The sequence below is a fragment of the Siphateles boraxobius genome, unplaced genomic scaffold, assembly GCF_051911475.1.
Source record: "Siphateles boraxobius isolate OS27281-9 unplaced genomic scaffold, OSU_SipBor_1 86, whole genome shotgun sequence".
Lineage (NCBI taxonomy): Eukaryota > Metazoa > Chordata > Actinopteri > Cypriniformes > Leuciscidae > Siphateles > Siphateles boraxobius.
The window spans coordinates 7,277,100-7,289,300 of record NW_027509215.1 but is presented as its reverse complement, the minus strand read 5'-3'; the positions used below and the strand labels follow the sequence as shown (position 1 = coordinate 7,289,300).

At 45.2% G+C, this 12,201-nt stretch overlaps 1 protein-coding gene across 4 annotated transcripts in view; it reads left to right on the top strand.

Moving 5' to 3' along the window:
- Nucleotides 1-12,201, top strand: part of scn12aa (sodium channel, voltage gated, type XII, alpha a) — an 82,904-nt gene that overhangs the window by 22,489 nt on the left and 48,214 nt on the right. For all 4 annotated transcript variants that reach the window (XR_013200729.1, XR_013200728.1, XM_077222099.1 and 1 more), the window contains exons 5-7: nt 4,040-4,168; nt 8,267-8,358; nt 8,492-8,734. Coding sequence is in view for 2 of the 4 variants with exons in the window: in XM_077222099.1 (XP_077078214.1) it covers nt 4,040-4,168; nt 8,267-8,358; nt 8,492-8,734 (464 nt within the window). In the remaining 2 variants the exon portion in view is untranslated. The remainder of the gene's footprint in view (nt 1-4,039; nt 4,169-8,266; nt 8,359-8,491; nt 8,735-12,201) is intronic.

Sequence of the window (12,201 nt, the reverse complement as noted above, 5' to 3'; positions counted from 1 at the left end):
AACTTGTCACACTCAAGTGCTGAGCAGAAATGCTCCTGTCGCTCAGTGAAGTTCTTCGCACTCAAGTGTTGAGCAGAAATGCTCCTGAAGCTCAGTGAACTTGTCACACCCAAGTGCTGAGCAGAAAATGCTCCTGAAGCCCAGTGATCTTCACATGTTGTGTTGAGCAATGCTCCTGTCTTTTGCGCCCGTCGCTTGCACCTACGTGCCAAGTCAGGAGAGGAACAGGTCTTCATAGTTGCCCCTTATTGGCCCAACTGGACCTGGTTCCCATCAACAGCCTTCCTGACTTCCCCTGAAAACTCTTTCGGGGACGGGGCACGATGGCACACGCGTTCTGCCCCCGGAGATTCCGGGCGGTCTTATATCGGAACGCGGAGGTTCAGGTGGCTATCACAAGAACATGTGATAGATACCATCACTTCTGCGAGCACCCCCTAGAATTGGGTAGCGTGCTTACGCCTTTAGAAGTGGAACCTAGTCGTTGAGTGCGTCTTCTCTCCAGAGGAGATCCTGAAAGCTTTCGATCACTTCAGTGCTCTCTTTCCTGCAAAATGGGTTGCAGTAGGCTGTTTTCCTTCACCCTCAAAGTGATGTTGCCTCGGTGTTTAAACGACGCTCATCGTGTTGCAGAAGTATGCAGAAGCACGTTCTGATCGTCAGGTTCCTGAGGAGCAAGGTCTTGTAAATCCTTGTGTCCCTCTTAATCCTCTTGGGCCTTGTCCCTGGTGCGACTGCACTGCAGAGACCGCCCCTGAGCCACTGCAGGCAGTGAGTTAAAAAATCTGTTATATCAGTTCTCCTGCTCGCGTGGTCTCTACTAGAGGGTAGGGACTTGCTCGCTTTCGGTCAACGTATTGTGCCTGGAGTCTGGGCCGGCTAACTCTCACAAGCTGAGACCCCGGCTCGGATTGTGCCCAAGGTTCCTACCTCTCCCGTAATAGGAGCAGGTGGTGAGCCTGCAAGCGCTGCCCTGGAGGAGGCAGATCCAGCCCTGGCTTCTCTGTCCGTTCGCTTGGACGTGTACAGAATGCAAGTCATAGACCTCAGAGCCAGCTCTACAAATATCTGTTGGAATTCAGCAGAGAGGGAAGGCTGTTTCCATGCAAAGTTGCACTTAGTGCTTGCCTTCATTTCGGTAAAGATCCGAGATGCAACATGTCCACTTAGGTGTTGAGCTCCTCTATGATGAGTGTAAAGTGCTCCGCCTGGGCGTTGACGATATGCTTTGCTAAAACAGATTCTAGAGTTGGGGGCTGGACGACACCTAGTCGAACCGCTGCCCCCCCAGGGCTCCCTTCTCATGAAGCCAGTTTCACCGTGAGCCCGGTTCAAGTGTCGGCTTGCTGCGCCATTCCCCTCCTATGGACTGGATACGTGCGCCTTTCTACTCCAGTGAGTTCCCTTAAAATTTAACCCTGTTGAGTTCCTCCACACCCCTCCGACGTCGGACGTGCAGAACGTCTGGTGTTAGGCCTACCACTCGTAAGCAGTGTGGAACCTGTGTTAGGCTGGGTCCATATGTTGCGGTCCCTTCGGCGACCCCATATGTGTATTCTTCCGCGGTACGGCTCCCTGCGGTGAGCCCGTGTCTTCCCTCGGCAGAGTCTCTCTGCCGTCACTGTCCCGTGTGTCTCCCCCGTCTTAGGCTGGAGCCACCCCAGTGACATTCCATATGTTAGACTGCCCGGTTTCCGCCCAGTTCATATGTGTAGTTTCCACGTTACCTCCCTCTGGGTTGGACGTGGCTTCCGCAGCGTCCCTTCCTTCCAATGTGCGGGGAACGCTTTCCCAGTGGTCCTGTAGGAACGGCAGTGACTTCCCTGGCCTAAGCCCTGTCCTTCCCCGCCTTAAATTTGCGGGGGCATCAGGAGGCTTTTGTTTAGGCACTGGAAGGTGGCAGCCTTAGTGGCGTTTTCAAAGGTTATCCCCATTCAGTCGACCGTCGACTACGTCTGACGTTATCGACTGAAAGGGAACGTCCTGGTTGCGTATGCAACCCACCGTTCCCTGAAGGAGGGAACGGAGGACGTAGTCCCCTTGCCACTACCGCTGGACCACCACTGACCCCGGGTTACTCTCGGCTCCTCAGCGAAAAGCAACTAGTGCGTGCATCCACTTCCGTATTTATACCCGCGCCGCGGGGGCGGAGTGTGTGATGCAAATCACGCACGCCAAATTACATTGGCTCGTTCAATAGTAATCGAAGATGATAGGCTCCCTAGCGAGATCCCCATTCAGTCGACCGTCGACTACGTCCTCCGTTCCATCCTTCAGGGAACGGTGGGTTGCATACGCAACCAGGACGTTATCTCTAGAAGATGTCTGTATAGATATTCTTATTTGATCACGGTTTTAAACTCTACAAACAGCTGCATATTTAATTTATTTGCACGTATACATTTTAAGGTCACAACCCATTTTACTTCTAAAGTGATGCATTTCTGAGTGAAATAGGAGAAATCATGAGAAATCAATTTACACGTTGACTGACTGTAATACATGAGAATATAACGTTTGGGGATTCTGCAGGTTTTATAAGGGGAAATTTAAGTTAACTTTTTCAAGAACTTTTTAAGACCAAGATTAAAAATGAAAAAAAAAAATCTGTTTTTCTGTGAAATTGAATGAAGTATTTATGCTTAAAACAAGAACAACTATCTGCCAATGGGCTCAAAAACAAATCAACTTAATTCAAAGCAAAGCATAAGCATAAACTAACTGAATTCTATGTTTCAAGACTTAATTTTACACTTGTATATTAAATAAATGTATAAAAGATGTTTAGATATTCGTATTGGAAAACAGGACAAAAAAAATTAGGAAGATATTATTTTTTTGCAATGCATGCAACATTTAATGCCATAACTTTATGAATTTGAGACTTTCTGTTGAGACTATCTAATTAAGACATTTTTAAGGCCTTAATTTGTGTAAGGGAAAATTAAGACCTTTTAAGACCTGCAGAAACCCTGCATATGTGCTTCAGAATGTGTATTGAAATGCTAAAAAGAGTTTTCATCTTAATTTAATTGCTTTGCTAGGGTCCTGATAACCACATTGGTAAGAGTTGCATCTTCATACGCCTGCTGTCGCCATTCTGCCTGCAGCATCAGGAATGCCACATTTCCCATGATGTCACTTCCTGTTATGTTTTGAGGAGCTATAACATTAAAGTCCATTCAAACAGGAGCGTGACAGTTAAATTTAAGCTAAAGCTGTGTAGCGCAGGTTTCCGGTGTCTAAGCCCTGACCTAGATTTTAACAGATGACCGGAGTTTCCATATTCACTGATTATGCCTCTAGATTCTCTAATACAAAGCCACGGTGACCCAGCTCAAATAAAACATCATATGCATGCAAGGAATATATTTTAAGGGATTGAATATGAGCATGCAGCATGTTAACAATTCACCACTTGCATCAAAATAATCACTGTGCGAATGTTATGTATGTTTAAAGGGGTCCTATTAGGGTCTTTTTTTTTCAACATGTTTTTTTTAGTCTTTAGTATGTTTCTGTTTGAGCATGAAAAAGTTCTGCAAAGTTACAAAGCACAGCAGGAGTTATTCTCTATATCAGTGTCACTGTTTCTGAATTCCCTGAAACGCCTCTATTTTAGTCTTGAGTTTTCTTCCGGGAACGAACACGTCACAATAATCCTGCGCAAGGCATTCACAGAATAAAGGGACGAGGCCTGGTTGAGTTAGTTAGTAGTGTGTTGAAACTCACGGTTATGGTAAGGGCCGGGGCATTTCTCGCTCAAAGCAGTTGACCAATCACAACACACTGGTCCAACCAACCAATCAGAGCACATTATGCTTTTCAGAAGGAGGGGCTTCATAGAGACAGGAACTAAACAGAGCGTTACTGACAGACTGGGAAGAGAGAAGCTGTTTTTTTTTTAGCCTACATTAAAGCATAAAAACCTATTCTAAACAAAATCAAGACTTAATAGGTCCCCTTTAAAAAGTCCAGTTAGTAGTGACTAGTAACAGCTCACCGTAAATAGTTAATGTTTTCTCTTGTATTCTTTCAGGTATACATTCACTGGCATTTACACATTCGAGTCTCTGATTAAGATCTTGGCCAGAGGGTTCTGCATAGAGCCCTTCACCTTCCTCCGAGACCCATGGAACTGGCTGGATTTCAGTGTCATTGTCATGGCGTGAGTGTGACATTTCATTTTTATTAATGGGTAAAGACTAAAAGAGCTGTCTGTTCTGAAAGCTGTGAAATTAATATGAATAAGCTATTCAGAAATATGAAAAGTCTGTCATCATTTACTCATCCTTGTGTCATTCCAAATTTATATGAATTTCTTTCTTCCCTGGAACCCAAATGGAGAAGTTTAGCTTAATGTTCATGCTGCTCTTTTAGATTTACATTTATGCATCCAAAGTGCCTTAAAAGAAGCACAAAAGCATCTAATGGCGGTTTTCCACTGCATGGTACGGCTCGGTACGGCTCAGTACGGTTCGGCTCGGCGTTGCACGGTTCAGCACGGTTCGCTTTTCCACTGCATGGTACGGCTCGGTACGGCTCAGTACGGTTCGGCTCGGCGTTGCACGGTTCAGCATGGTTCGCTTTTCCACTGCGTGGTACGACTCGGTGCGGCGCTGCACGGCTCGGTTCGCTTTAGCTCAGTTGCTTTTCCACTGCAGTTAGTACCGCTTCAAAGTGGGTGGGATTATGACTGATCGTTATAGTTTATCCGCTCCTCGGCAACCAACAAGAGGAACGCCTGCACTTCTCGTCCACTGACCACGATTCAGCCATTTCTTTTTTGGAAGTTTTTTTTTCTTCAAGAAATTAGTTTTAAAACAGGTGCTACAGCAGTGGCTGTTACTGGCTATTTAAATCTAGCGGGATTGATGTCTCGCAATACAATGATGCTGGTAGTGACGATTCAGTCTGACCAATCAGTGATCTGCAGTGTTTACGTCACATTTTAGTATTGGTACGGTACGCTTGGAACCTCAACAGAGGTGGTACCATTTAAAGCAAGCCGAAGCGAGTCTTACCGTACCGTAGCATGCAGTGGAACAGCGCCACAAGTGAGCCGTACCAAACCGTGCCGTACCGTGCCGTACCGTGCCGTACCATGCAGTGGAAAAGCGCCAAAAGAGCCAACAATATTCTTAATTTACAATGTCAGGTTTTTAAGGGTGTGGGGTGGTTAATATAACAAATGCAAAAAGTGATTTATAATATCAAGCTCAAACACACCAGCAAGTCTCATGTTAGTAGTTAATTTGTTAAATTCCAAGTCCTACAATTTATTTGTGTGAGAGACAGACTTAAATTTAAGTTGTTATTCACTTAAATATAATCTTAGTGAATTTTTTTGTATATTCAAATCTCCTTTGTAAACATATTTTACTGAAATTGTGAACAAGTGTTAAAAAAACCCTGGCTGTTCTTTAAGTAAATATTAGCATATCATACCAAGGAGACAAGAGACTGGAGTTGAGTGGAATAGAAAGAGGGAGGAATCAAGAAAGATGTAAATCAAGGTACACAGGTATCCAGAAAGAGATCTGTCAGGTGACCTAAATATCCAGCATTTACAGTTCAACCAAATCAGAGGATTGGATTAACTGAAAGAGAGAGACAGACTACTGCAGGATGAACATTTCCCCTCATTAACAAACCGCTCTAGTTTGTCCTTCCAAGCTGTTTTTTAAAAGTTTAGTGGGTTTATCTCTTCCCATGCTTTGGATCTAAATTGTTGTAGGGTCAGATAAATGTCAGATGCACGCTTTCTCAGGACACCTGCACATTTGTGACACATATGAGCCTTATGACTTACTACAAAAATAAATAAATAAACAAACAAACATATAATAATATTATTAAATGTTTATTATTTTATATCTAATTTTAATTTATATATATATACAATCACGTAAAAAAAGAAAGTACAGCCTTTTGAATTCTATGGTTTTACGTGTCAGCCAGGACGTAATAAAAATCATGTGGCCTTTAGCAGGTCTAAAAATGAGGTAAATACAACCTCAGATGAACCACAACGCATTACATATTACACCGTGTCATTACTTATTTAACAAAAATAAAGCTAAATTGGAGAAGTCATGTGTGACAAACTGAGTACACCCTATGATTCAGTTGCTTGTAGAGCCACTTTTTGCAGCAATAATTTGAAGTAATAATTTTCTGTATGACTTTATCAGTCTCTCACATTGTTCTGGAGGAATTCTGGCCCGCTCTTCTTTACAATGTTGCTTCAGTTCATTGAGGTTTGTGGATATCTGTTTATACACATCTCTCTGAAGGTCCCGCAACAGTATTTTAATCAGATTGAGGTCTTGACTCTGATTGGACCAATGCAACCTCTTTATTCTTTTCTTTTTCAGCCATTCTGTTGTAGATTTGCTGGTGAGCTTGAGGTCATTGTCCTGTTGCATGACACAATATCGGCCAAGCTTTAGCTGTTGGATAGATGGACTCACATTTGACTCTAGAATACTTTGGCACACAGGAGTTCATGGTCGACTCAATGACAGTAAGGTGCCGGGTCCTGTGGCTGCAAAACAAGCCCAAATCATCACCCCACCACCACAGCTCTAGCACTGGTATGAGGTGTTTGTGCTGATATGCTGTGTTTGTTTTTATGCCAAACATGTTGCTGTGCATTATGACCAAACATCTCTACTTTGGTCTCGTCTGTCCAAAGGACATTGTTCCAGAAGTCTTGTGGTTTGCTCAGATGCACATTTGCAAACCTAAGCCGTGCTGCCATGTTCTTTTAGAGAGAAGAGGCTTTCTCTTGGCAATCCTTCCAAACATGCCATTCTTGTCCAGTCTTTTTCTTTTGTACTGTCATACATTTTACTATTTAACATGATAACTGAGGCCTGTAGAGTCTGAGATGTAGTTCTTGGGTTTTCTGCAGTTTCTCTGAGCAGTGCACGCTCTGATCTTGGGGTGAATATGCTGGAAACTGTCTTGAATATTTTCCACTTGTGAATAATCTTATTTACTGTACAATTATGGACTTTAAATTGTTTAAAAATGGCCTTGTAGCCCTTCTAAGCTTGATAACAGCGACATTTTGCTTCTCTAAGATCATTGCTGATGTCTTTCCTCCTTGTCATTGTGTTAACACACACCTGAAGGCTCCAGACCAGCAAACTGCCAAAACTTCTGCTTCTATAGAGTTGGTTGCACTTGCTGATGATCAATTAATCAAAGACATTTGATTAGCAGCGCCGGACTGCTACTTACCCTCTTAATTCCTATGGAAACAGTAACTTTATTTGTCACACATGGCTTCTCCATTTCGGCCAAGTTTTTTTTTTAATAAACCATGACATGGTGTAATATGTAAGCACAATCTGCTGCTAGTGTGTGACACCAAAATATCCGCTCTGCTTGTTATTAATTTAGCAAAATGCTCAAAGCCCATAAAAAGCCCAGCTGATTAGATTATTGTGATGTCTTTTTGTGTAAAGTCACGAGAGGACTGAGATGATTTCAGATGTCATGTCCTCTGGTGGCAAAACTAGAGAAATACTGTGATAAAATAGAGGCAGCATATAAAGATTTTTAAAAGATTTTAAAGTTTAGCTGTATGTACAGCATTTGTGACAAGCTGTTGACTACCAAATTAAATCATTCAAAGAAAATCACACGTACAGTAAATAGAAGTTTGGAGTAACTTGCACATAATATGCATAAGGATCAGGAAGGGTTTTTCCATCCACAGGAACAAGGTTGTTAATACAAATCCTGATGTTCATCCACCTAGATAAGTAGTCCTATAGGTAAAAAAGCAAATGAGTCATTTTATTAACTTAATAGGCTTTATGCACAGCTTCACTACTTCCTGAACTTCAGCCAGTCCTTTGTTTCCTGTCTGTCATTATTGGACAAACGGATTAGTCCAGGTGTGCCTGATTATTGTTACTGAGGCCAGGCACACCTGAATTAATCAGTTTGTCCAATAATGACAGACAGGAAACAAAGGGCTGGCTGAAGTTCAGGAAGTAGTGAAGCTGTGCATAAAGCCAATTAAGACATATTTATAAAGAAGAATTGATATAAGCACTTGAATAAAAACAAAATCTGCACATATTATATTTACACCCCCTGAATGGCGTCCATTGCAAGTGCATTACTGTAAACCTGAATTTTTACAAATTGAGGCGCGAGTCAAAATGATTATATTTGAATGAATATAAATCAATGCTCACAGTCTGCACTCTTTTGAATCGAAGAATGACTGCAGTCTTTTTCTTTCCAGGTATGTGACAGAGTTTGTGGACCTTGGCAATGTATCAGCATTACGGACGTTCAGAGTTCTCCGTGCTTTAAAAACAATATCAGTGATCCCAGGTGAGCGACTCCTTCAGTACCACATTTAGCTTTGCTTTCATACAGACACTAGATTCAGTGAAAAGTTAAAATGTGGAATAAATTGCATATATTTTAATTTAATGTTAACCTTCTTGTTTTTTTACGTATGTAGGTTTAAAGACCATTGTCGGTGCTCTCATCCAGTCGGTTAAAAAGCTAGCGGACGTGATGATCCTCACTGTTTTCTGTCTCAGTGTCTTCGCTCTGATTGGTCTACAGCTCTTTATGGGCATCCTACGCCAGAAGTGTGTCCGTAGCCCAGCCCACTGTGTTAACTCCACCTACCCTGGCAACGGAAGTTTCATTTGTAACAATAAGACATGGCTGTCCGTCAAGGATTTCTTAACAAATGAAGGTTCAACCGACTTATATTGGATATAATGCTTTATATTGTAAATGTTAACTATTAAAGGGATAGTTCACCCAAAAATGAAAATTCTGTCAGTATTTACTCACCCTCATGTTGTTCCAACCCCGTAAGACCTTCGTTCATCTTCGGAACACGAATTAAGATATTTTTGATTAAATCTGAGAGCTGGATCACTCATCCATAGGCTTCTAAGGGATTGAAATTGCCGGCCCCGAAAAGTTATTAAAGACATCGTTAAAATAGTCCAAGTGACTACAGTGGCTCAATCTTAAGTTTATCAAACGACAAGAATACTTTTTGTGTGCAGAAATAACAAAAATAACGACTTTATTTCAACTATTCATTTCCTTCTCTCTGGGCCTCGAGTCAGTTCACTAGTGTAACAGCGCAGCGCTTCTGTGTTCACTATTGGCTCACTATTGGCCGACACTGGTCATGTGTGTGATGCGTGATGTGTGACTATTTTAACAATGTCTTTAATAACTTTTTGGGGAACAAGTTTCAATCCCTTAGAAGCCTAAGGAGGAGTGATCTAGCTCTCAGATTTAATCAAAAATATCTTAATTTGTGTTCCGAAGATGAACGAAGGTCTTACGGGGTTGGAACAACATGAGGGTGAGTAAATACTGACAGAACTTTCATTTTTGGGTGAACTATCCCTTTAATGTCACAGTAGGGGTGTAATGATTCATTTGTTCCCCTTCGACGGAACTCGCACTGCGTCGTCGTCCTGACGACACTAGGGGAATGCCCCCAGCGTAGCGCGTCTGAAGCATGAATGAAATCTGTCCAATCCCGATTGGTGCTGTGTCATGATGTGGTAGATCACGGCATAACCGGAAGATACAAAGGGACGCCCAGCACACACACACATTAGCTTTTTGCTCTTCAGCTAAAGCGCTCTGTGTGATCTGTTCGTCCTATTTACTGTTGTTTGTCCCATATATATTTGCAGTGACATCAAGCACAATATATAAGATGTCTAGCGAGCAATTTAGACAGTGTGTGCATCCGTGTCCGCGCTACATTAAGGGCACGGACACACACCAGCTGTGTGTGTATTGTCTGGGCGCGCAGCACGCTAGAGCGGCTCTCGAGGGAGCCGCTTGTAGCGAGTGTGAGAAGCTGCCGCTCAGGGCTCTCAGCGCTGAGCTCGCGGCTGGCCGTGTTTGATTCAAGCGGCCAGGCTCGCAAGCCTCGCGGTTCTGGGCCCGCGGTTGCCGAGGCAGCGCAATGCCGCAGATCGTGGGGCTCGCAGATTGATCTCTCAGGGACTGCTACGGCATCTTCCCGGTCCTCATCTGAGGATTCAGAGGTTCTCCCGCCCCGTGCGGAAGCCCGCGAAGCGGCTTCTTCCCGCGAGGCGGAGGACCCGATGTTTCAGTTATCTGGATCTGAGTCAGATAATTTAAACATTGAGATTCGTGATGTGGACATTGATCAGCCACTTCACGCACCTGCTCAAGAGGAGCTAGTGGAGGTTTTGACCACGCGCTGTGGCCAAACTAAGAATTGATTGGCCACAAGAAGAATTGCAGATCCAGCCACCAAGCAAACTGGAGGAGAGATTTTTTAAGCGCAGGTCTCAACCTCCAAGCCGGGGCCTTCCGTTTTTTCCTGACTTGCACAATGAGTTGTGCAAGTCATGGGTGAAACCGTATTCAGCCTGGCTCTCCAATCCCCCAGTACTTGATTTTGCTAACGTGTTGGGGGCGGCTGAGCTTTGTTATGGGACAATGCCTCGGGTAGAGGAAGCTCTCGCGAGCTATATTTCTCCCGAGGCCGCATCGTCCCTTAAGGCCCCAGTACTGCCCACTAAGCCATGCCGCGATACATCCGTGCTGGTGGGCAGGGCTTATATGGCGGCTGGGCGGGCTAGTAGCTGCCTGCACACCATGGCGGTGTTGCAGGCCTACCAGGCCGACCTCCTCAAGGAGCTTGATGAGGGTGAGGGTCCCTCTCCTAGGGATATCACGGAACTGAGGAAGGCCACTGACTTGTCCCTCCGCATCACCAAGGAGACGGCCCGTGCTATCGGTCGCTCCATGGCTGGTTTGGTGTGTGTGGAGAGGCATTTATGGTTGAATTTGTCGGGGATGAAGGAGAGAGAAAAACATTTTCTCCTAGACTCCCCGATTTCACCGTCTGGCCTCTTCGGCGGCGCGGTTGATACCGTCGTCGGGAGGTTTCAGGAGGTTAAAAAACAGTCGGTGGCCTTCCAGCAGTACCTGCCTCGCCGTTCTGGCTCCTCGAGGAAGGCTGCCTCTAAAGGGCAGCCTCAGCCGCCTGCCGGCTCCTCGCATCGACAGGTGCAAAAAGAGAGTGCCGCCTCCCGCGCCCCTCCCGAGGGAGCTTGGCAAAGGAGGCGGCGCTCTCGTGGTAAGCCTTCCGAGCCTAAGGTCGATCTGAGAACCGTCCTTCAGGCAAAGAAGGCTTCCTCCAAGCGGTCCTAATTGCGGCCGGACCGCTCGAGAGGCTGGTTCCCTTAGTAGATTATCTCGGCGCATGGTCATGCCTTCCGAATATATCTTCGTGGGCCCTGCGTACTGTAGAGCTGGGTTACAGGCTGCAGTTCAGTTCCCCTCCCCCGAAGTTCAACGGGGTGGTCTGGACTGTGGTCGGCCCAGAGCAGGTTCAGGTTATGGAACAGGAGGTTCAATCCCTGTTGGTCAAGGAGACCATAGAATGTGTTCCTCTGCCAGACAGGGAGTCCGGGTTCTACAGCCGGATAGTTCCCAAGAAGGATGGCGGGTTACGTCCAATGATAGATCTCAGGCACTTGAATTGGTCCCTGAGGAGATTCAGGTTCAAGATGCTCACAATTCCAGCCATCGTGAGTCAGATCCAGTTCGAGGACTGGTTCATCATGATAGATCTGAAGGACGCATACTTCCACATTTCCATCCTTCCATGTCACAGGAAGTTCCTGAGGTTCGCTTTCGGGGGCGAAGCGTACCAATATCGGGTTCTTCCGTTTGGCCTAGCTCTCTCTCCTAGCACTTTTACAAAATGCATGGATGCAGCTCTAGCACCCCTGAGGCTCGAGGGCTTCAGGGTGCTCAATTACATCGACGACTGGCTGATTCTGGCCCAGTCGCGAGAGCTGGCGATTCGGCATCGAGATGTCGTCCTCACCCACATCCAGAGTCTGGGGTTGAGACTCAAAACAAAAAAGGACTCCACAAAAAAGAGGACTACGTTCCTGGGAGTTGTATGGGATTCCGCGACGATGCGGGCACAGATGTCTCCTGCACGCGTGGAGTCCATACTGGCGATGGTCTCCAGAGTGAAGCTAGGCCACAACCTCACTATGAAGCAGTTTCAGAGACTGCTGGGGCTCATGGCAGCAGCGTCCAACATCATACCTTTTGGCCTGCTACACATGAGAACCCTACAGTGGTGGTTGAGAGCCAAGGGGTTTTCCCCGAGGGGAAATCCGTTCCGTATGATCA